General features: G+C 42.7%; 1 protein-coding gene across 24 annotated transcripts in view; it reads right to left on the reverse strand.

Moving 5' to 3' along the window:
• Positions 1-9534: 9534 nt before the first annotated feature.
• The window catches only part of MAP4K4 (mitogen-activated protein kinase kinase kinase kinase 4), a 168967-nt gene continuing 154450 nt past the window's right edge, over positions 9535-24051 (reverse strand). For all 24 annotated transcript variants that reach the window (XM_086482156.1, XM_086482173.1, XM_086482174.1 and 21 more), the window contains 7 exons: positions 23116-23259; positions 17446-17580; positions 14401-14501; positions 13497-13646; positions 12526-12685; positions 10383-10522; positions 9535-9654 (listed from right to left, as the gene is read on the reverse strand). In XM_086482156.1, coding sequence (XP_086338282.1) covers positions 9571-9654; positions 10383-10522; positions 12526-12685; positions 13497-13646; positions 14401-14501; positions 17446-17580; positions 23116-23259 — 914 coding nt within the window. In that variant the 3' untranslated portion in view covers positions 9535-9570. The remainder of the gene's footprint in view (positions 9655-10382; positions 10523-12525; positions 12686-13496; positions 13647-14400; positions 14502-17445; positions 17581-23115; positions 23260-24051) is intronic.

Below are 24051 nucleotides of genomic sequence, written 5' to 3' on the forward strand. Positions count from 1 at the left end.
CATGGGAGTGAAAACTTTGGACAGCTGGACAACACATCGCTTCAGTGCTTCATGAATAAAAAAATCACAGGGGGCTATGCATTTTCTATCTCAATCTTTTCCTTTGTATTCAGAAAATTAATTTGCCATTTAATTGATACTTCCCATGGGAAAAAATGCTAGTCTTGTGAAATGCATGTACTCTGATCAAGGAAGGCGGGAGGTAAATTTTGTCTGAGGTCAGTTGGACCAAGACAGAATATTTTGTTCCATTGATACACTCTGAAATACTTAATCAATGCCATAAAATTTATAAAGCATTTACCTATCAGCACCTTCTCTCACCCAGCACATGGGTTTTTATAGGTATACCCAACCCCTCAAAAACATAAATGTAACCTGATGTACACATTTCCTTCTGAGGCAAACTTTGTGAGCTGGACCATGAAGAAGCTGTCCATTCAAAAAGCACTGTGTATAGGGATGGTGGATATAGGCAGCAACATGAAAATACCTTTAAAATACAAATTACAGTGAACATGATGACATCCTGGTGGTTATTATAACATGAAAAATATTACAGTTATTAGGAGTGGAGAAATTAGTTTTGACCCAAAACTGCAGTGTTCCACTTTTCTGAAACAAAATGCTTTTTAAATTCTCTTCCATAAAAAAAATCCAACCTTTTGTTCCTTATTTAAATTAGGATATCAAAAAAAAAAAAAAGCTTCACTTTACAGGAATGTAAAACCAAAAATGCCTCACTTTACAGGAATGTGGAGAAGTTCATTAGTATTTGTGAACCATACTAAGTTGATAGCGTTTATGAGAAAATGAGCACTTTGGATGACATCAAGTAAAATATACATAAGGCTCCAAACTAATTAATGAGGATAAGGGGAGTTTTTGAACACTTAGCCCTCCCATGAGGACCATCTGTTGTAGAGTGAATATGGCACTTCAAGAAATGTCTATGAATGTAATTAAATGCTGAGCAGTAGTAAGAGGTGTCTGGATTAAGTTGAAGTTAGGAATATCAAACCCTGGTATTTTCCAACTTTTTCAGCATTTTTTTTAAAAAAAACTTTTTCTTAAGGTTTGTATTACAGCATCAACCGGTTGAATTATGCAAGGCAGTGCACAAACACACGCAATGGATGACAACCCTGCACTGAGGAATTCAGCGTCATGACAAACGTGTTAAAACCTCTAATGGGATTTAGGCACTCAAACCCAAGCATGCAATTCCCTTCCAGATGTCCAAGGTATCTGAGACACCCCCATTGCCCTGGGAACCCCAAAACTTCCGCAGCAGTAGCTGGAAGCCAACCAGGATACCAAAGGGCATCCAGGTTTAGGGACTTCTGCAGACACCTCTAAGTACCTTGGGTGATTTGTAGAGAGACAGTGCTAGGAGCAAACCTAGAATTCCTTTCCTTGCTCCTTTGTGCGTGTTACTGTGCAATATAGGCAAAGCTACCCTCTGTCTGAATTTTGTGTTGCCGCTTCTAACGTATGAAATTTGTACATTGGTACCAGAAAGGAGTTACTCTCCAGCTGCAAAGTCTTCAGTGCCTTAAGATGGAGAGAAGGTGTTCCACTGCCTTTCTGGGTCATCATTTGTAACGCCGCTGCCATCTCAGGTCGCGGATTTCAGGAGCGGAACTACTGGTCCTTCACACACCACATCCGCTCACGGATCAGCTGCTCACCCGACACATTTTACAAGGGCCCTTTTAAGGCAAGGTGACGTCAATAACCATTCAGCTCAATATTGTAAACTGAAACTTTTCAACAGCTGATTTCCAGGTTCAGCCACCTCAGCACCGCGGATTGAACCAAGAACTCTGTTGGCTGCTCTAAGCTGTGCCATCCTTGCTTTGAATTAGAGCCCTGGATTACCAGTTTACCAAATCACTTCATTTTAAGCATGTCAAGAACTGTGTTGAACCTGACTGCTGGCAGCAGGCACGGGTTTATGCACTTCACTGAACATGAGTTTAAATGATGCCACTCAACAGCTGTGTGACACGAAATAAATCACTTCATATAAATCCCTGGTGTTTTCACGAGTGTAAAAATGAGATCTGTCCCACTGGCACATTTTGAAAAGCACTAGAAAAATGTTTTTATCTGAACGGCAGATAATAGATGAATTCATGCTTAACTTGCATTATTCCATCTTAGAAAAATTAGTTTAAAAAAATCCCTATCATAGCAGCACAGTAATGATAATTGCAGCTTAATTACCCATAACTGATTCTATATGCCCTGCAATAATTTATTCTCCTTTTACACTTGTCTCTGATATCCATTAGAGTCATTACAACTATGAGTCTATAATTACATACTTTGCATTTTAATATTCTGTGCCAGTTTGTGTTCCCTTCTTATCTTTCAGTTAATTTCATTACTGAAACACCGAGAAAATTTCCACATGAATTTTCCCAAAGTTCTTGTGATTTGATCGTGGTAGGTTTAGGACTTGATGAAGCCCAGTGAGCCAGTTCTTAGGACAGAGCTTCTGTACATGCACACAAGTCTGGCCCTGCCAGCTGCTCTCCGTAGTCCACACCATGGTAGGATCCATTGCTAGGAAGTCTGTCTTCAGGTTTGGGGCTGCATTTAAGCATTAGGTAGAGGTTAGGACATAACTAAGTGCTTGGGAGAACGGAGGTTAGATTATGTCTGTATTATGTTTGAAGTTAAACAAATGCTTACACCTGCAGTGGGGTTGACAAGGCTCTTCTAGGAGGACCCAGGTCCACTTTCTGCCTCCTAGCACCACCAGCAGGAGACACAGGGTTGCCAAAGGCCAGAAGCCCTCCTAGTTGCAAGAAAGCATGCTCTACGCCACCTCATGCACTTATAAGCTTAACACTGGTGAAAAATTTCGTAAAATCATCACGACAAAACAGAAGAGAAAAATGTGAATTCCATCCGTGTGCTTTCTCACAGGTCTAGCCTTGCTAATGGCTTTCTGTCTGAATTGCCAAAGGCCACTAAGAATCAGTATCCGGCTCTGTTGGACCAAAAGCTTGCTACGCAAACCCAATATACCCAGGAAAGCGACTGAGTGGGTTAGACTCTATTGCCTTCATCAAACACCAAGGGAGACATGGGGACCCCAAGGGGCTAAGATGGTTTAATGGTTGAGGTGAAAGATCTCAAAGACTAAAACCTCTGTTTTCTCACTATCGCTCTGACTCACTAAAAGCTCCCAAACATATCATTTACTTTCTTCTGTCTTTCAGCTTTGCCTGTTTGTAAGACTAGAGTCTTGCTAACTATATCAATGGGATTCTACAGAAAAACTGTCCGTAATCTCCCTGTGACAAGAGCTGAAGGCAAACAGTATTTTGCAAGCCCTTTAGTCCAACAGTTGTTTCACAGCCAGAAAAGCATTTTTCCATGGCTAACATGGCGTGGGCAAAATCACTTAGGAGATGCAAATATTAAAATAAAATGGAAGTGTGGTAATGCCTGTTAATGGACAAATTACGCTGAATGACAAACATGAGGTTGTGCAATAAAAATTTCACACAGACGCCAAGTAAAATTTGAGCTGTGTACAGCAGATAGAAGAAATTAATCTGACTTTCCCATGCCACATATTTACCCCATAGAACCACAAGAGCCTGAGAATGAAACATCAAAGTGAATTTCCTGTTATATTTTAACAGAGGGAAAAAAAAACCCTGTCATTTCCTCAGCTGGAATGGGCATACTTCTATTGAATCAGGGACTGTTTTCTTAACAAAACACCTTCCTCCCTCCTTCTCTCCCTTGTTTATTGTTGTTTAGAACAAGAGTAGGATAAACCAGAGAGATAAGAAGAAGGTGTGAAATGGTCAGCATTCCTAGAGCAGTTTTTGGAGCATATGCTATGTGGAGGACACAATCACGGAGTGAAAATTAAGTGACTGCAATTACCTGACATTCTCCTTTAATTCCCCCCACCAATGAACTCCACAGCAGTCCATGGAGCAATACTGGTGCCTGATCCTGCGTTTCCACACCTTCCTGAGCAGCACCAACACTGCAATATGTTAAAAAAAACTCTTAAAAAAAGGACTTTAAGTCGAAAGAAGACAGCTGTTATCAGCCTTCCCGCCTTTAATGGGTTCAAACAGGCCGACAGCTGGGTGCTGGAGCTCAGCAATGAATTTGCACATACTGGAAGGGAGCTGCAGCCAACATTTTTACAGCTGCTGAGCGCACACAGCTCTTTGAACTTGCATCCCTTACATGCACCGAAGTAGCCCGTCAGGCAAGGGACACCCCTCGTGCAGCTGAAATCCTGGCCATAAAGCACGTTACTCATATGGCAAAAGAAGTCTTCTCACAGTTAAGTTCCCAGGATTGCTTCCTTGCTGGGCTGCTCAGGATTTAAGGGCAAAGTAAGAGCAGCAAGTAAACCAGGCCGGCCATGACAAGTGGTCACATGGAATACTGCACAAACAACACGGCACAACTCAGTGCTGATACTTCTTCAGTGATGTTGGAAGAAGAGAGAAACAGCTTTGGGCTGAGATGCTGAAGCTTACAGGTGTGTAACAGGGCACTGGACACTGAGGTGTAAATGCATTTGCATTACTATCAGCAAATTTGTTGCCTTGGACCATTTTAATACAGCAGAGTCCCGTGTTGAACACATGGTGCCAAGTCCCCTCTCCGCCACAGGCTCTTTTCTTGCATTTGAAGTTGTTTCTCCAAAAACTTCAGTCTCTTTTTAGCAATATTGCAGTCCTCATCCCAGACCACGATACAGATACAAGCAGAAGAATTAACAAGCTCTCTGTACTAACAGTGGCAGCCCACAGAACTAGACTTTCCCCCTTTCCTGTAAGGTCCTATACAATCCTAATGCTCTAACGTGTCTTTCAGCAAAGCAACCCCCCCAAAAGGGCTGCCTCTTGTCTCTTTTCTAATTTGCAGGTTAGCTTTAATCTCATAGATAAGTGTTCTGCACTTCTTACTACTAACATATAACTTGCATGTTTAAAAGCTTTGTAAAAAAATTGCTTCAAATGCTCCTTTTGATGTTTGGCCATTTCTTTCTCTTAATTGCAGCTGTTAATTTTGAAGATGCACGTGTTCTTTTGCTGCACTAGTTGTTCTCTTCGGTCCCGTGGACATCCCTCCTCCCCTCACAAGGTACAAATCTGTGCCTCCCTCACCACTGCTACCTACACAAGTCCCACCAAGGAACGAGACCTGCTGCTCAGTTTCCACTGCTCTCATTTTTTTTATCTCCTTCTTCCTATAAATCACAGCAATTGTATGTGTCTTCACAGGAGCGTGAAGGTTTTGCATGTCCGCTATCACCTCTGCCAGCGCCCACTGTGAAGCTCACTCCTGGGGCTGCTGCTTTCACTTACTGACTGCACCCTGTACAGGCAACAGCTCATGACTATAGCTCAGGTGTTCAACTATGTGAAGTATGTTTAACTGAGGGAAGTCTTCAACAGGGCAGGAAGGACTGAAGAAAACCAGCAGCTCTGGAGCAGCAGCTGGAGCGAACCCAGCAGCAGCCTGACCAGCAGCTGGCTGGTCCTGCTGTTTTTTTTAAGCTCAGCCACTATCTACACTTGCAGAAGTGGAAAAGCTGTGGGGCTTGAGGATTTCAGATACCTTTGTCCATAGGAAACCCAGAAACATTTTTCAACTTACACCGCATCCCATGCCTTCTGCAGATCAAAGTTCGAGGAAAGGCAGGAGCCCAGGAACACAGGCTTCCTTCTCCTCTCGCAGAGACCAGCCTAGTCGGAAGGAAACGTCTCCTGCTTATCTCCAATTCAGAAAACAGACACAGCCCACAGTGGAAAAACACACGGGCAAAGGCCAACAGGAACCCTGGGGGTGCAAACAGCAGCTTTGCATCAAACCTGCTCCAGTACTCACGGCTTATGACTCAGAAAGCCTAAATTTTTTGGAGCCGTGCTTTTATGCCGTGCGAGAATCTGGCTCAGGACTCCACAGTTCATCGCGCACTCTCGGCAATAAGTAACGCCAGCTCGCAACAATCGCAAACCTAAAAGCGGTGTGGCGGGAGGGCACGTTCACAATGCACCCAGCCTCTCCTTTGTGCAACTTCTTCTTTACGAAGCACCGGGCGCTCATTCATGTTTCTAAACTTTTCACCTTTTTTTTCTTTAAAAGGAAAACTGTAATTCTCAAAAGAGCAACTGCATCAGGAGATAGGGCATTAAGGGGAAAAAAAAAAAAAAACAAACCACAACAAAAAAAAACCTCAAAAGCCCACATTTTTGTCAAAGTCTCTAAAATCATGAGACTTGACAATAAGGCTTTTGTTCTTACGGTACATGCAACTAGGCAACATGCAGTTTGATTTCTGCAGCCAGCAGATATTTAAAATACTTTCCACATACGATAGGTGTCAATTTGACTTTATTTAAGGAAAAACGGGGAAAAAACAGTAATTTCCATAATACACAGAAGACAAGTTAGATAGCACTGCAAAAAAAAGGCTGAGTGTTTTACTTGTCACCAGTCTGCTTTGCAGCTCTACGATTAGTAATTTTAATGCAGTTTGTCATTTTGTATTATTGTTTAGCATCTTTATAATCAGCAGAGTTTGGGGTTATAAATCACAAAAAGTGTACTACTACTACTATGAAAAACTAAAAAACCCACAAAAATCACTTTCAAATAAACCATAAATATGTGATGCACATTAGTGTAACAAAACCATTTTTGTAAACATTTTCTCCAACATAACATGTGCATAAGATAAAAAATAAAAACACTGCAGTCATACAAGTTAGGGTTACTTTGACTTAAAGATACAGAAAATTATTACTTATTAAAGCTTAAAACTAAACCTAGGAGCTTTTCTTTTCTTCTTTGCTTACAAAAGCACTGTTTGAAGAGTTCGATGTTGGTCTATGTAGTGGTTTTGTAATACTGTTTTTACCTTGCCGTGTTGGCACTTCCGTGGAGGCAGAAGCTGCCAGGCGGGCAGCCCCACCGAAGGAAGGAGATCCTCCCCCCCCCCGCCTCCCCCGGAGCCTCAAAACTTCAACAGCACGTATCCGTGACCTGGGCATCCCTACAGTACTGGAGCATCTTCCTCTAGGTGAATAGCATCAGCTTTCAAGGACTAGATTAATTTTTTGACCACATAGCGCTGGAAGATTTAAATCACGCAGACTGACATTCGATCGAATCAGCTTCAGCAAACTACACTACAGGGCAGCTGTGTGATTACACCCACGTCTACCACCACGTTACGTTTCCGAGTCCCCTTTAGTTCATTATAGTACAAAAGGTTGATCGTTCTTCCGGCTGACCACACCGGGCCTGAAAAGAACACATCCTTCACCTTCAACACTATCCAAAAGTCATACAATTAAAAAAAAATAGTTCTAGGTATTCCTCCGCCAGCAAATGTAAGGCTTTCTTGAGTTTTGATTCTTTCGGGGGTGGGGAGGGTGTGCACACGCGTGCGCTGGCGGTACGCAGTTACCGCTCGCTTTTCAACCATCTACGATGTTCGAAGGAGAGTCTTCAGCAGCAACGCTGACTGGGGTTGAAGGATTTACAGCAGTCAGATTTGACACCAAAGGAAGGGTCTGTCGAGTCTGAGCTTTGCGCACTCGGTGCTCTTGGCTTTTAACTGATTGTGTGACCAGTCACTCGAGCCATCGGCTTGACTGAGTTGAAGAATACGTGTTTAAAAAGCCCTACCTGTCATGCCATGAAGGAAAGTTAACCGCAGCAGAAGACAAAGCCCATGAAACACTGAGAGCCTGTTCACTGAATGAACAGCTTAAGGCAGCTGTCAACAAAGTACCCCACCAAAGGAATTTAAAAAAAAAAAAAAAAAAACACCAAAAAAACAACCAAAAAGAAAAAGGGAAGTGAAAACAGAAAGGAAAATGGCTGAATTGTGACACTGTGCATTATTACAACACCAACAGATTATTATACACTCAAGGTTTCTCAAGTAATGAACATGTAGCCATTAAACAAATTATTACTCTCAAGACATTTATTACAAATGTCAGAACTTATTCATAAAATAAAACTGACTTAAAAAAAAAAAAAAAAAAAAAGAAAAGAAAAAAAGCCAGAGCTGGGATCTTACATCTAAACACAGGTATACGCTGTTTTTATGAATAAGCAGTATTAACTACATTCTTAAAAGAGTTTTAGTGCATTGCATTCTTAAAAAAGAAAAACATCACCGCCCCAAAACGTTTCCTACAACATTTAACAGTTTATAGAACTAGCCTAGTTATTTTTACCTGCCTGTTACTAAGCCCACATGTTAGAAGAGTGAAACCTCTGTTTTAGGCTAAATTCATACTTCTATTAAGGATGAAACTGGTTTTTAAAAAATGCTTGCTTCACCAATTTTTGTAAGCAAATTACATTAATCAGTGTCTCACTGCCATACCGCTACCGCTATTGCCCCAACGGACCACTCTCTCCTCCTGCTGAAACTTGCTCTGCAATAACAGTCAGAAACCTTTCAATCTGGTAGTTTTGGTATTAAGATTAAATTAGACATTAATGGTTTTCATCTAAAAACGTATAAACTAAACCACCTCTTTTTATTTTATGCATTAAAAACAATGAGGTAGGCACAAAAAATAAACATATGTAGTTTGGATTTTATTTATCTTTTTTTTTTTCTTTTTTCTTTTTTTTTTTTTTTAGTTCTGCGAGTGCAGACTGTGGTAAAACTGTTGTTGCACTTCTAGGTTTAAACAAAAATTAAACCTTTAACTGAGGCAGTGCTAATACTGTGACATAACCAAGTTCTGGCCTAACACAGAATCATTATAGAAAATGAATGGTTTTTTTCCTTTTTTTCCTTTTTTTTTTTTTTTTTTTATTTTTATTCATCTGCACATGTTTCAGGCAATACCTGGTACACAGAAAATGACTAAGTTATTGGCCAGGCCAAAATAAAACTGCAGAAACAAAAAAACCCAAGAATTCCACCCCGAGCCCCTTCCCGCCCTCCCTGTCCCCAAGAAGAAGTTATCCTAGTCACTGTGTCTTTCACATTTTATAAATATTAACTTCTTAAAACCTGCACCTTCCTCTTTGTCCACATATTGTCACATTACAAAAAAGAAATGTCAATTAAATACATTGTTAACATTACTAGACTAGATCTACCCTCTGTTTCAGCCAGTCTGACTCTCCACACCACTTCTCACCTTCTCTTGCCTGCCTCCTGTCCGCTCAACAGCATGTTCATGGTTAAGTCTGGGTTTTTTTTTCCTTTTTTTCCCCCCTCTCTGTTTTAACACTAACAAACAGAGCCCTTCAAAGCCTAGGAATCCTGGAGCTGAAGGGAAAAAAAGACCTGTAGCTTTCTAGCGTGATCCCAAATCTCAAAGACATTGTAGCACCTGATGGCAATATCTTTACAGCACCAGCTGCATCGCAGCCTCAGTTGAAAAACAAAAAGAAACCTAACACCAGTGATGCCTGCACACACATTTAGACAGAGTGCTGCATTAGTGCAGGTCTGTACTCCAGTTGAAAATAATTCCGAGTTATGAAGATCTCAGACTCTGGATGTCAGCAATTCCTCGCCAAATCCCACCACTTCTACCAGCTCAGAAGAGAAGTCCTGCCAAGGGTCATGAAATAGACTTGACTGCTTCCACCTGACCGTACGGAGGCAAAGAAAACCTGCAAAGAAAAGAGATTGGTAAATTCAACAGGTAGGACAGCAGCGGCTCCAATTTGCCTTCACTGCCCCTGATATTCAGAGTGCCATCGCAGCGCTGTGCTGGGTCTGCTGGGGAGGGAGCTGACGTTCTTCGTGGCAGCCCATACGGTGCTGGGCTTTGCCTTCGTGGCTAACAGCGTTGTTAACGCCCCAGCGCTGTGGCTGCTGCTGAACAGCGCTTGCACAGCATCCAGGCTTTCCCTCCAGCCCTCTCACCCCTTAAAGGCCAGTGCGCTGAGGATGGGAGGGGACAATACTGGGACAGCCGACCCAAACCGACCAAAGGGATGTCTCATAACTTATAAGATCATGCACAGCAACAAAGGCTCAGAGAAGGGGAGAGGACAGGGGGTATATTGTGGTGATGACATTTGTCTTCCTAAGCAAGCGTTATGCGCGCTGAAGCCCTGCTTCCTGGGAAGCGGCTGGACATCCGCCTGCCAACTGGAGGTCATGAATTAGCCTTATCTTGCCTGGTGTGAGCAGCTTTTGCTGTCCTTACTAAACTGTCTTTTATCTTGATCCATGAGGCTTTTTGCTTTCCTTCTATTTTTCTCCCCATCCCATGGGAGAGGGGAGTGAGCGAGAGGCTGGGTGGGTGTTTGGCCGCTGGTCAGGTCAGCGCAACCCAAGCACCCAGTTAAAGTACATCATCTTGGCAACAAACTGAGGCGGGGGGAAATTATACCTTGTCATTGCGTTCACATAAGAACTTGAGTCTTTGTGCCCTTTTGTGCATGAACACACCGTCCAAGTGTCCAGTTTCCACCGATCGTATTTCGATAGCTTTCTCGCCCCAGCCCATAATCTGGTTGGATCGGATGTACGCTTTGGGAAGAAAACACAGCACACAGACCGTTAGGACAGGCAGAGGGCAACAACGAGGAACCGAAAAAGCAGAGGAATATACTGCCACATTCCAGTTAAAAATTACCTGTATGTGCATAGCATAACTACGCACAGGTTCAGAGTGCTATTTCTGTCCTCAGCACCTTCCTGATGCCTAAAAATACCTATTTTTTTTTTTTTTTTTAAAAAAATACCCCAGTGGTTTTCTATGCTAGTTATATACTTCTTCCCTAAGCATTCATGACACAAAGGGAACTTCACAACCTTCAATTAAATGAAAGGAGCATCGAGTTTTCACACAGGCTTTTTCTCCCAAGTTTGGCAAAGAGGCAGGCTAATTAGGTGTTGACAAGGAGAAAGCAGAACCTAAGGTTTAAATAGACTAAACCCATCCACTCCCGTATGTCCCCAGCACCAGCTCTGTGGCTTATAGTGTTACTTCCCCTTCTTGAAGGAGTTTGTCAGCAAAAACAGAGAAAGAGGAGAGGGAAAACGAAAACTAGAACAAAATGAGCTAGCCTGCTTTAGCAGGAGTAATACTTAAAAAACCTGATCTCCTTGAGGAAGCCAACTGGTCTGAAAAGCATTCTGTGTATCTCAAAAAGAGGCTCCCATTAAGCTTTCCAAGTGCAAATACGATTATTTGTCATACTGCTTTCCTTTGTGCACAAATAAAGCAAAAAATCAAGCATTTTTCCTTAGACTGTCACTGGGGGAAAACAGATTAGTAGTCGTACAAGGAAAAAAATCTGTTCTTGATAGCAGTAAAAAAATCAAATAAAGGAGAAAGTCATCAGCATTATGAAGAGGTATATTCAAAAGGCAATTTGATGGATAGTCTTAGGAACGCTGCCAAAAATAGCATATGGGAACTTAATGAAGAATAAGCTGTTGCCTCTGATTTGCACGCATACTTAACAGAAAAATAAAAAGAAGAACAATCACTCTTAGCAAGCAAATTAAAAAAATATTTAATTTTGCAGTACTTCCCTTTTATAGATTTTTTTCAGTGACATTAAACAGTATAATGTACACCTATAACATCGCATATACCACCATGATGGAAATTTACTTATTTTTAAATATGTCGCTGGTGGTAACTGGGTCGAATAGCTTCTAAATTGTCAGATGAGATGTTCAGATGGTGTCAGCTGCCTCAGTGCCATTTACTTCACAGGCACTCCAGTCCCCAACAGCTCTACAATTTGCCAGCTGATAAATTCTGCTTGCTTTTAGATCTAGTCAAGAGTTAATCACCACAGGAGCGAACATGCGGTGCATGAAACTTCCTTAAATTTCCTTCTCCATTATTGATTGCATTGCTCCAACAGCTATCAGCAGTCAACTCCCAATACATGCATCCATTCCAAAGCATGTAATATGCAATGTGCTTGCCCAATAAAAGGAAGGTGTGACCACAGCCCATGCTATGCTCAGCACTGAAATTCGGCACCACAGGCAATAAGAGGGATCCTGGTGTGTGCCTGTGTACATAACAAATCTGTGCCCATTTTACGACACCAATTGCTCCCACTCTCAAAACTACCTTACTTTGAATTGGAGAAATGTGGGAGAATTATCATGCTAGGACAGATGAGCAATCTGCAGGTGTATTCAAGTAAACACATCAAATCAGATATACACACTGTTATCTACATAGAATTACCCATCATAATATCTTACCCATCTTCCACCTTACATGTCTTTATACTGAAAGGTTTCCACAATATGCAAAAGTTCTGCATCAGCCCACAGAGGCCCTGTTGAGGTTTTTATTCCTGAACTCCACAACTCGCTTGTTTGGATTTTGTTCTTAAAAACTCATCACAAAACAGATCCATACAATTACTCTCCACTTTGCGCAGCTGTTTTCTAGGAACACTACAGCATCGCTGCTTCTGAATCTGAAGTCAAACCCAATGCACCTTCCTTCTGCCCACGTGCACACAGCATGTTGTATATGATTTGCCAGAGGCACTTACCAACTGAAGTTGGCATTTCTCCCCACTGCAAGACCACATCCTTGGTTATCCTTCCGTATGTGTTGACATAAACTCCTTCATCCTCATAGCAGACCAGTAGCTCCATCCCATCCGTGTTTGGGAGAATGATGATTGCGTGGGGTTGGATACTGCTCTGGATCTACAGAGACAGAAGGGAAAAGGAAGCCTTTTGTTTTAATGCTGCAGAGCCTGTGCTGGGAGAAAGTTCTGGCTCATTTTTGATTTTGGAGAACAGCAGATTGGGGATTCACTCACTTCAGGAGTGCTAGCTCTGCTTCTCCCGAGCTAGACACCCTATACAATGACAACAAAGACCCATAAACCACAAATCCTCTCATCTTAAGGCAGACATCCAAAACCAGGGAAGATTAACTTCTCTGTAAGACTGCCCATTTCTCTCCATGGGCAGAAAGGGAGCTGGGGGCAAGTAGCTCAGATGCAGACCTCAGACCTCTGCACTGTAATGAACAGTGCTTGGGGAGCTGCATCGCACACCGCAGGCCTATCTGTCACCTCCGTGTACAATGAACAACAGAAAACCTCGGTAGTCAAGGCCACCTGGCCTTTCCCAATCCCGTTGAATCTCATCAATGGGCTGTTGTGTCATTTGTACTGCCACCTTCCCTGCAACCTCTGTGGGCATTTGCACTGCACTCAGCCATTTAGCTGCTACCTCTGACACAGCCCATGTCAGATCCGAGCAGATAGATCCCAACCATGGAGAGATACTGACCATGAGGAGGGGACAGAGAGCGAGGCACAAGCCCCTAAGCACAAGTGGCCTTATCTGCTCAGACCCCTCCACCCAATTTACCGCTGCCAGCATCTGGCAGTGATGCACAGGGACAGCCAGATGTGGTGGTCATCTGAGGAAAGGAAGGGGCAGAGGGGGGGAGGGCGGGGACAGACAAGGAAGAAAATAAAAACCCGACCCCAGCAGCAGCTCTTACATGTGTTGGTAGATAAATATCATAGACCGATCCTGAATCCACATCAACAGCATGGAAGCCAGCGCAGGAGCCATAGATCACTTTTAGTCTCTGACCCTCTTCTACAGTTAGATCCACCAGCAATGGCTTATGTACCAATTCTCCAAACGACTGTAAGACAACCATCAGTGAGATCTTCTTTACTGCTTAGAACCACAGCAGGTTTTATAAAAACATGCTCTAATGCACATATTATGGGTTTATTCCTCCCATGTCCCTCTGGTCCCCATCCACCAGACCAGTTAGGCTAACAGGTCTCTCACGGACCAGGACAGATTACTCTGCAACCTGTTGCGTTTCAATCACATAATATTGTAAGCTATTTTTCTGTGGGGTTTACTTTAGTTGGTCTGTTTGGTTGTTAGTAAGAATCGTTTTCCCCAAAGTTCAGGGCAATTTGACACTCCCACAGTGTTTACTTCAGTCTGCACAACCAACAGTAACTGATTGTCTGTAAATCAGTCTGGTAATTATACCAAGCCAGCTAACTTCATTCTTATTGCATTCAAAAAAAATAACAATGCTGTGTATCACTTAATGACTACTTCCGCTCAGATGACGATGTTTAGACTCAGTTCACTTCTCTCTGCCTCATGTTTTATTTCTAGAGAGATGAAACAAACAGTTGTGATATTGTGTCATTTTGATTATTAGTTTACGCTCAGTTACAATTTAGAACTTCAAGTGTACCGCCTCTTAAGAGCTAAAAAACCTCCTAAATTAAAATACAACGCAAAGTTCATGGCAGATTTACCAAAGAACATGGAATACGGCCATGATAAAACGTCAGAACATTTTTGTAAAAGGGGTAACTATAAGTGGTGGCTGTGACAAAATCCTATGTAAGGCTGAAATATACTGTTACCTTAAAGGCCATAAATTTATGGTATGGCTTTGGTGCCCATGCATAGACTTCCACAGAACTCTTCAATGCAATTACCAAGAACTTGATTCTTTCATATTTTACTGAAATGAAACAAATCAAAAAAGAATGCAGCAGTCATTCCAAAGTCGTTCCAGTTACGTCAGGAAAGCAGAAAATGACAGGATTTCTCCATACCTATATACATTTGGAGGGTTTTAGTAACATTGCATTTTAGGATTGCTAATTCTATGTAGTGAAGCAATTTGACACATGAATGCCACAAAAATCATTACTCTAATCAGTAACTGAACTTGTCACCATGTTTTGAATTACCTTATTACACACTTATTTATACTCTTCACCCACCCCCCCCCCCTTAAACAGTGCTTACTCATCAAGACAAGAAAATCAGTTTTCAGACAGGGATGTTTCCAGCAAAAGAAGGCTATGACTCTGGTGGAGTATATTGGCAGTTCCAGTCACAGCACTGGCAGTGATATCGTAAGCTGACAGCAAAATTCCCCAAAGGAAAGGAGGAAAAAAGGAACTGAAGTAAAAAGTTAAGAAACAAGTCCATTTCAAAAGCAAAAGGCAAGTTTGCTAGTGGAGCACTTTCCTTTGTCCCCAGATAAGTCTGAGATGACATGTTTAAAAAAAATTAAAAATTCACAGAATTTATCAGAAACGAAGTGTCATTACATAGCTGATCCACAAGTGCTTGAATATACCTCTGCTGCCACATTCAAACAGCTGCCTAAATTAACCATCAGAACCACCTCTGTTCACTACTACTGTTCTCAGAAGGGGACTGATAAATTCTGGAAATGGCCGTTTCAGAAGTGTTGCTGGATCTGCATTTCCAGCTGCCATCTGGATTTGAGAAGGAACAGACCATGGGGACTTCCAAATGTTGAGGTTTGTTAACCTGTTTCCAGCACTCTTTTTAGGGGGAGAAAAAAAATAGCATTATTTAGATGACACTGAGAAACTTCTGGATGTTTCAGCAACCTCTTTACCCCAGGTTTTAGGGGCATATGACACTTTACCAAAACAATGAGTAATTCTGTGCATCTTCACCTTCTGCCATTACACCTCCCAACCAAAACATGGCAGGAGTGAAAATCTCAGACTTGTGAGAAAAACACTGCCAAATATTATTTCAATGTCTTTTGGATATCTTACTACAGCACAAGCCTGCAGTTGTCTCTTGGTAGGCAACAGGGAAACAAAGCTACTACTTGCTCTCTTTTTACTCTGCAGGACAGGAAGACTACTGAACTACAACTGTTAAAGGACTTGACACTTTTTCAACAGACAAAAAGAAGTCTCTCAACCTCCACAGCTGTACTGACTAAAAAACAGAGCTTTTGTTCAGTCTTGTCCAACTTATAAGACTTCTTGGAATTTTTTCTCAGGGAAAAGTGGGGTGTTAAAAAAGACCACCTTATCTGTGAAAGGGGACTTTTGATAATCCTCATTCTTTGTTCTGAGTGCTATCTGGGAATTCACCCAAATCTTGAGTTTCTAAAGAGCAATTTATCATTTAGAGGAGCCAAAAGTTGCCTGAAGCAACCAAGATCCACAAATACCACTCCACCCTGATGTCTGAGACCCCTGTTGCATCAAAGAGACAAGGAAGTGACCAGTGTCAGCTGCCTCGGCAGTGGCCTCCAGACCACGAGCCCAACTATTGGCAGAGCTCAACCTTCTTGGGAACTGAAGCACGGCTATCAAAGAGGCCTCTCACTACCTGAAGAAGTCTACTGTACATCTATGGTTCAGAGGGAAGTTCAGTGCCAGGTTGCAGCCGAGGATAACAACCCCCTCTTCATCTGGAAGAGAATGTTCTTTGTTTCAGAGCTTCCCTGCTGGAAAGCCTGCTTTCAATAGCTGTTGATCTATTGTTAACAGGCCACTTCATTATGCTGCTGACGCCCTGGGGTATGATACCAGAGAAGCACATTATTAATTGTTTTTGGGGTCAAGCTCCTGCTTCAGCAGTCACTTACTGCCATCGTTATTGATTACACCCCACTAGCAGGTTTTTCCAAGAGCACACGCCTGACAGAAGGAGACTGAACTCAGTCAGATTGCTGCTGCTCCACATTGACTGACACAGCTGGAAAGGAACTGAGCTGGCTCTTAGAAGAAAACCAAATCAAAGGCAACATCCAGCGGCCATTAAGATGCATCATGAAACTGAAGGAGAAAGAGCCCTTGGTTCATATCCCCACCTGCAGGGCAGCAGGCTCACTGCATATTCCGCTGACTGAATGCTACATGTCTTTCGCTAGTGTTGGTGGAAGTTTCTACAGCCAAATCGATTTAAGTTACTTAAAAATCACTCAAAAAGCACCTGCCTAGTGAAAACACACTTCATTCCGTAACTGTACTGCAGTGGATCTGAGACTGCATTAGGAAATTTCATGAGCTAAGGGGAATCAATGAATCATCTTGAATTTAAACACATGATTCTGTTCCCAGATGCCTCCCCAAAGCTTGTGCACTAGCTGGGCTTGCTTTCTTCTCCCACTCTCCTTCTTTTTTCCTTTTTTTTTTTTTTTTTTTTTTTTTTCCCAGTCTTTAAAATCTACATTATAGAGAGACTTTTTTTCACTCCATTCCAGCATGTGATTTCATCATGGCAAAAGATCAGGGAAACCTGTTGGTGAAGAGAACCGCTGCTGGTTGACAAAAGTCCTCTGTTACCTAAAGGGTCTAACAGAGGTGGTGAAACATTACCAGCCCTCACTGTCCATATTAGCACTCTCTTGGAAGTTGCATCCGCTATAAGAAGGAGACAGATGGGGATTTGCGCCTACTCCAGATCACAGCCCAGCATCCCACTGCAAAACCTCTCCATACTCAGTTTAACCCAGTAACTTGCAATCTATTCTGGTGCTTTGCCAGAAAAGTTCACCCCAAGTGACAAGGAAGACAGCTAGAAATAAAACCAAACCTTAAACCCAGCAGCTACACACACTGCAGCTCCCTTTCTCAGCCAACTTTTATCCCGATGATTTGATTATTGCATTCGCTACTCACCAACTTTATAGTGCACACAGCCTTCCAAGTCGCCCACTGTTGTCCAGCCCTGTTTCTTTTCTACTTCAGGGTCATTGTGAAGGATTTTATTTCTTAACCAGGACAAATAGTAAACTCGCAACTTGTTCTTCTTACCTGGCCACAAAATGAAAAAGAGTGGTTTATCTCCATAGGAAGGTAAGGGCAAAAACCCTGCCCAAGCAAACAGAAAGCTCTGCAGAGCAAAGCAAAATAACAATGAAGGAGAAACTGCTGCAACCACAGAGGTCTCGCTCAGTTTTTACATCCACAACAGCTTTACTGCAGACTCCACCCAAACACACGCTTTCCTGGTAATCAATAACAGAAGCACATGGTAATACCACATGAACATAAAACGACAAACCCAAGGAAACAGCTCTTTGGTTGTCTGGGTCTTAGGACACAAGTAACTTTTATTATAAAGGGTTATATTCCCACAACAAAAGCACAGAGAGTCATGCACTGATATAAAATATATATATATATACACACACACACAGAGCTGAGTCAGGCTCCTTTTCACACGAAACTGTAGGAGAGCAGTAAGATGGAATTCGAGGCCTAAAATTATCTATACAGCTATCAGAAGAGAGTAGGACTGGTTTGAAAGGAAGAAGCAAAAATGAAGAAGAATACGGCAATGAAACGTATTCTACAAATTCTTCCCAGCTGGTGACCAGGACATTTCCGCCCCTTATATCATCCTCGGAGACACAAACTGGTCAAGTTTTATTAGGATTGTTCATTATTCCCCTGGTTAGAAAGCACACCAAACAGCAGCACTAAACAATTTAATTACTGAATCACTTTATATCAGTTCTGTTGTAAGGAAAAATGTACAGTATCTGAAATTGCAGTGAGAGAATTTCATATGGCCGATGCAAACTTCATCCGCTTGCTAAAAGCTGATAAGTGCTTTGTCAGCAGCTCTTCCCTTGTGCTGTAAGGCTGCACACAGAAACTGCAAGAGGTGTTTCTTCTCCACAAGTGAGAGAAACTACTTGCCCGGGCTGCCCTATCTTCAACCGCCAACGCATCTGCCACAGTCATCAAAATACAGCTCAAGACTCTTAACTCTCAATATGAGAAGGCCTCTTTGAATGCAGAGCGAGGTTCACGATAAACTTTACCAGCATTTGCTGAACTAGTGAGGTGGCGGCCCTAAACGCACATACTCAAAGTTTGCATCCTACTTCCTCCAGCTGCTCTGCTGCCCGAAGCCATTACAGTCCCACAGATGAAGCTGGAGGTGAGGAAGAGAGATCATCCCTGCTTTGACTAGGAGCCATTTAAAAAGGCTCCATGAGGTCCCTGTGCAAGGAAAGAAAACAGGAGATGCTTTCAGGGGCCTAACTTGTCAGTGGAGTAGCCCCATTCTAGTTCTTCACCAGCCACGATGAGGCAACTGGGTGACTGTGGACAGTATTTCATGGCCCTTGGAGCTGAGAGGAAGACAGCTGACCTGTACTGCAGTCAAGTGTCAGAGTCCTGGTCCACGCTGCAGAAAGCCATGACTTGTCTGGACAGTCCACCTGGCAGCCTGCCAGCCAATCCAGCTATAGAGTTTAGCTCCTACCTTTAATTTATCTCTTAAGTTTTCACACGACGCCTACTGATGGATCGGTTCACTGCCGGCTGCTCGTTTCAGAGACAGGGATGGGTGTACAGAATCAGGGGATACCGGATGCAGCAGGACATGAAGCCCCAGCATCAAGACCATCCTGCTGTGCCCAGCCAGCTCCACAATGGGGTCCTGGAGCTGGCACGGAGCCCCTACCCTGATGGCAGGGGATCTCCTAACAGAGCCGGGCTCCTTGAGAAAAGCAGCTGCAGGGGCTTGGGCAGCACATGGGGAAGCCCAGCTTGCAAACAGGCTGCTCCATGGACTCCAGCAGCACAAGCCATTCTGTTAGAGAGATGCACAGGCTACAAGATCTTTTTATGATTTTTTTGATTTTTATGATTACTTGGATGAGGAAGGGCAGGAGGAAAAGAGGAGGCAGTTTCCAAGTCAAAAATCTGTTCGCTGAGCTTAAATTTAAAGTGGAATTGGAAACCTGTTTTCAAATACTGGACCTGCTATTTAATTTTAAAAGCCCTTCTGTTCCGAAGGCACAAAATGAAATGTGAAGTAACATTGCACTGTCCTTTGTTTATCCCCACTACAAACGTGACAGCAGATTTGGCAGTAAATGAGCACCCTGATTTATTGCCTGACTTCATATTTATTATCCCCTTATGAAACATGGCTTAAAGTCCCACCCCTCCCACAGCTTTCTAAATATCTCGAAAAGGGACTAAAGCAGGAAACAATATTCCCAGAAGTCCCACATCTGACCAAGGAAAGGTCCTCCTATGAAAATACTGCAAACAATAGCCACAAGGGGCCTTTTAGAAAGACTGAAAAATAAGGAACATAGTCCAGACCCGAAGGCACTGCAGTTCTGGGCAAGGAAATGCTCAGAGAGGGCTCAAGGTCAGCACAATGCACCAAATGTTTTTAAAAGCATCACAAGTCCCCATCCACTGAGAGCCAACTTCTCTCTCAGATATTTCCATGGCTTCCCCAGTAGATTAGTCAAACTTGAAGACTCAGAACAAACAGTACACACGGGAATTTCCCAGCACGTGGCTAGGTTGTTGTTTTGGTTTGGGTGGTTTTTTTTTTTTTGGTTCATATGATGTGCACCAGGGTATTTCTCTGCAACCAAAAACATTTTTCAAAACAACAGAGAAATCTCTCAAGTGTGTTCCCATTGTGTTTTAATGTCTAGACCACAAGGAAAGTCACAAGACAGGAAATTCCTCTGCCTTTCAGCAGCCTGACATGAAAAGAGCAGGACCAGCTAGTTATATAAACATGGCTACACGTGTATTTCAACCAGTTATGCTGCTCTTCCTGTTCGTATTGGGAACGTGCAGATTAGATCCTTCTGCTTGTAATTCTCTAGCAGTCAATTTAAACAGCTCTCAAAAACCTGGTGGGTTTATTTTATTATTTTTTGGGGGGGGTGTCTAATTGTTATGGTCATGAAATAAGAAAGAAAACTCTGCTCCCAGCCATCAAATAAACTGATCAGCCAGTGACTTCTGTGAGAACTCCCAGCTCTGATACTCCCAGAGACAAAGTTTTGAATGCGAAGTCCCTTTTCCTATATTGAGTTTTTGTTTTTATTGTCGCTGTGGTTTTTAATTATTAAGCAGGCAGATTCCAACCAGTTCTTCTACTCTGTCATCCCTTTTCTACCTTCCTGAGTGCAACCATCAGCCAGTCGGGCTGGCAAAACCCTCAGGGAGCCAACTGGAGTTTGTTCTGTACGCACGTCGCTGCTCTCTCCTCCAGCATTTTTATGACTCTGAGCATTGTATTACCTGATCAGTCAAAACTATGTTTTTGCCTCCCAACAGTATGAACTGAAGAACGGATTAACTACTCTGCTTTGACCTGCAAAGCTTTCTTGTTAACAGCTGTAGTTCAGTGTCGCAGTATCAAAAGCTTTGTTGTCAGAAAGTTGTGTATTTCAGATATACACTGGGAGAATTGATTTCAGGTTTTCAGACTCAAGAGTGTATATTAAAAGCCATTTTACGTGACAATCCCCTCAAAATCCTAACACATTGCAACTTTTTCGCACAATGTGGCGACATCTTTCAAACCTCACCGCCATCAGCACATCACTTCCCAAAAAATTCGAGGGAATATATGGCCAAGTGCGCCGCAAGGAGCTGAACAATGCTCCCACCGAAGCAGTAGCAGTCCTGGGACAAAGCTCAGAGGCAGCTCCACAGTCAATCTGACAAAACGGACCATTTGCAGAAACACAACCTCATTTCAGCATCCCTAATTTGCCTGGAGAGGTGGAGCAACTCACCACAAATAAAAAGACACTAAGGGAAGTCTAGCATGAGGGTAGCTTAAATTGAGAACTGTAGCGCAGAAGCCAAAAGGGAGGGACATATAACAGCATCATGGTACGGTTTTGCTGAGTATGCTCCCCCAGCGCTGCCTCAGTGGGAAGGGATGCCCCTTTCCTGCCTCATACTCCAGTAATCTCCCATAAAACAAAGGAGAAGGCACAAACCAGCCAAAGATCAGCTGCTTTCTTAAGGGTTAATGTAGCGTGTCTCCACAGAGGAAGCAATAGTTTTGAAGGAAACAAAGAAAACTGATGTGTCAGGGTACTCAGATGTGTCAGGGTACTCAGATCGTGACTGACGCAAATGTAAACAAACCTAAAACAATTACACTCAAGATTGAATCACAGACCTTTGTCGTCTGTGTAGGGTATGCTTGAAACCAACGGATTTCACACAAGTTTATATAGTATTTTTGTTTACAAGGTCTACTATAGAATAAACTCTATCCAACGGTGCTTTTTTAAACGGCTCACATTTTAACATACAGCATTAGACATCAAAAGGACACACAGAAGGTTGTGATTTTTTAAAGCCTCCATGATTCACCTTTTCTTTTTAAAGATTTCACAGCATAGCTGTAGCTGAGAATGCAGCAAACAACAAGCCAATAAAATACAGTTGTTACAGGCAGAAACAAAGTCCCATGTTGTCAACACCAGCATGGCCACGGTTCTTTGGACCTGTAGTAGCGTAACACCACTAATGCATTAATTGCACTAAATTGTCTAGGTGTGTGCCCTTTTGCACAAGTGTTGGGAGTGCCAGAGAGCTCCACCAGTGGAGTCACAGGGGTTCTTGGAGTCTCAATGAAGTTTTGGGATGGCTCCGAACCATGACACAGGGGCCACTGTGAGAAACCTCATTTAACATCCTCTCCCTGTCGTACATGCACAGCACAGCAAAGGCTGATTTCACAAACAAACCAAAACACAAGGAAGGTAAATGGCTGAACAATACCCGTGAAGAAAGATTAACAGTGCATCACATCAAGTTGCTTAACAGCAGGACAACCTTGTGCAATAACTCTCTGGAGCCACAGAGTCTGGAACCTCAAGCTTCATAAAACACATTTTTCATCAGTGCACACAAAACAAACACAACAATCACCACTACCCTTCATCTCCTGCAGCTTTGCCATCTGCAGTTGCACCCAGCGAGAGATAATGCCAAAAGCTGCACTGACCTGCCTTCTCACGTTGGTAGTTTCCACATCACGTACACATCATATCCACCTCTCATGAACACACACAGGCTCACTGCACATCACTTATTTCCCTACTTTGCAAGAGCATTTCCCATTTTACAGATTTTACCACTCAAGATGTTTTTAAACCCAAGTAGCAAATCATGTTTTAGAAAGAGGCCACATTGAAAGTAATCATGACAGAGGGAAAGGACGCCACTTTTACAAACTTCACAAAGCATTAACTTACAGCTCCCAAACACAGAACAAAGAAACAAAGCCAGACTTTTCTCCCAAACCCATGCAAGCATTTTTAAAGGCCACCCCACAGGAGGAAGGACAGGGGGCAAGCACGCGCAGGGTGTTGTGTGGAAAATGATTCACTTGCAGAAGCGAACTGTAGACTCAGAGAGGTGAAATGATGGAAAACCCACTGACTTCAGTCACGTCAGGACTTCCCCCTCAACACACAGGCTGCCAAGAAAAGCTCTTGCCATGCCATGCCATGCCAGATGGGGAAAAAAATCATGTTGAACAGTTAACTTTACCAGAAATTGTCACCAAGACATTCAGCCCTTCAAGTACATCCATTTGCTGGAATCGTCTTCGATTGATGAGCGGATAAACCTTCCCCTGACCACTTCTGTCTAGCAGCATGAGACCACTTTCAGTGCCCACTAACAAGTTCACTCCTAGAAAAAAACAAAACCAAAGTTACAAGTTAGTAGGCAGATTTTCCACATATTCTGATGAACTGATGCTTTATCTAGCAACTGTCTTATTTCAAGCACGTCTAACCACTGCTGTTTGGGTCTCAGCTGCCTGCAGCCTGGAAGATCTCATGATGTAGAGGCTCTCTACACTACCTGCCTGCAGTGACTACTGATACCAAACTGCAGTGTTCAAGAGAGCGAGAGATTGGTAGACCATGGAGAGCTTTCCAGAGCACCACTTTCCAAACAAAAAGGCAAGCTAATGTTGGAGGAGGGGTGAGGTACAAAGCAGTACCGAAGTTTATGCATTCCAAAGATGTATCAGCTGTTGGTAGGTGGGTTGTTAACAGGATGCTCTTGACGAGGACATTGCAAAAAAGCAGTGGTAGGGGCTTGGTCTCCACTGGGAGAAACAGATTGTTGCGCAGTCCTCCTGTACAAGGATAGGCACAGGGTCGGTCCTCAGCTTCCCAACAATCTTTTCAATCTGAATGTTAAAACTAGAGGAATTACAGTAACCTTGTGTTTCCACAAACTTCTCCTAAAGATCAAGGAAATACAGATGAGAAAACTCAGTAGGCCAGCTTCTTGCAATAGTGTTTCAGTCCAGGAGCTCATAAATTGTGCAGAGAGAGGTCAGATACGGTATACGGAATGGAAAGCAAACCAAACGCATGACTTGCTTTATTAGACTTCTACATTGCAAACCCAATGTAAAACCTGTCATCCTTAAGCATAATAAAATAATCAAATAAGAAAAGCGAAACTCAC

This window comes from Leptosomus discolor, chromosome 1, assembly GCF_034619465.1.
Source record: "Leptosomus discolor isolate bLepDis1 chromosome 1, bLepDis1.hap2, whole genome shotgun sequence".
NCBI classification, from domain to species: domain Eukaryota; kingdom Metazoa; phylum Chordata; class Aves; order Leptosomiformes; family Leptosomidae; genus Leptosomus; species Leptosomus discolor.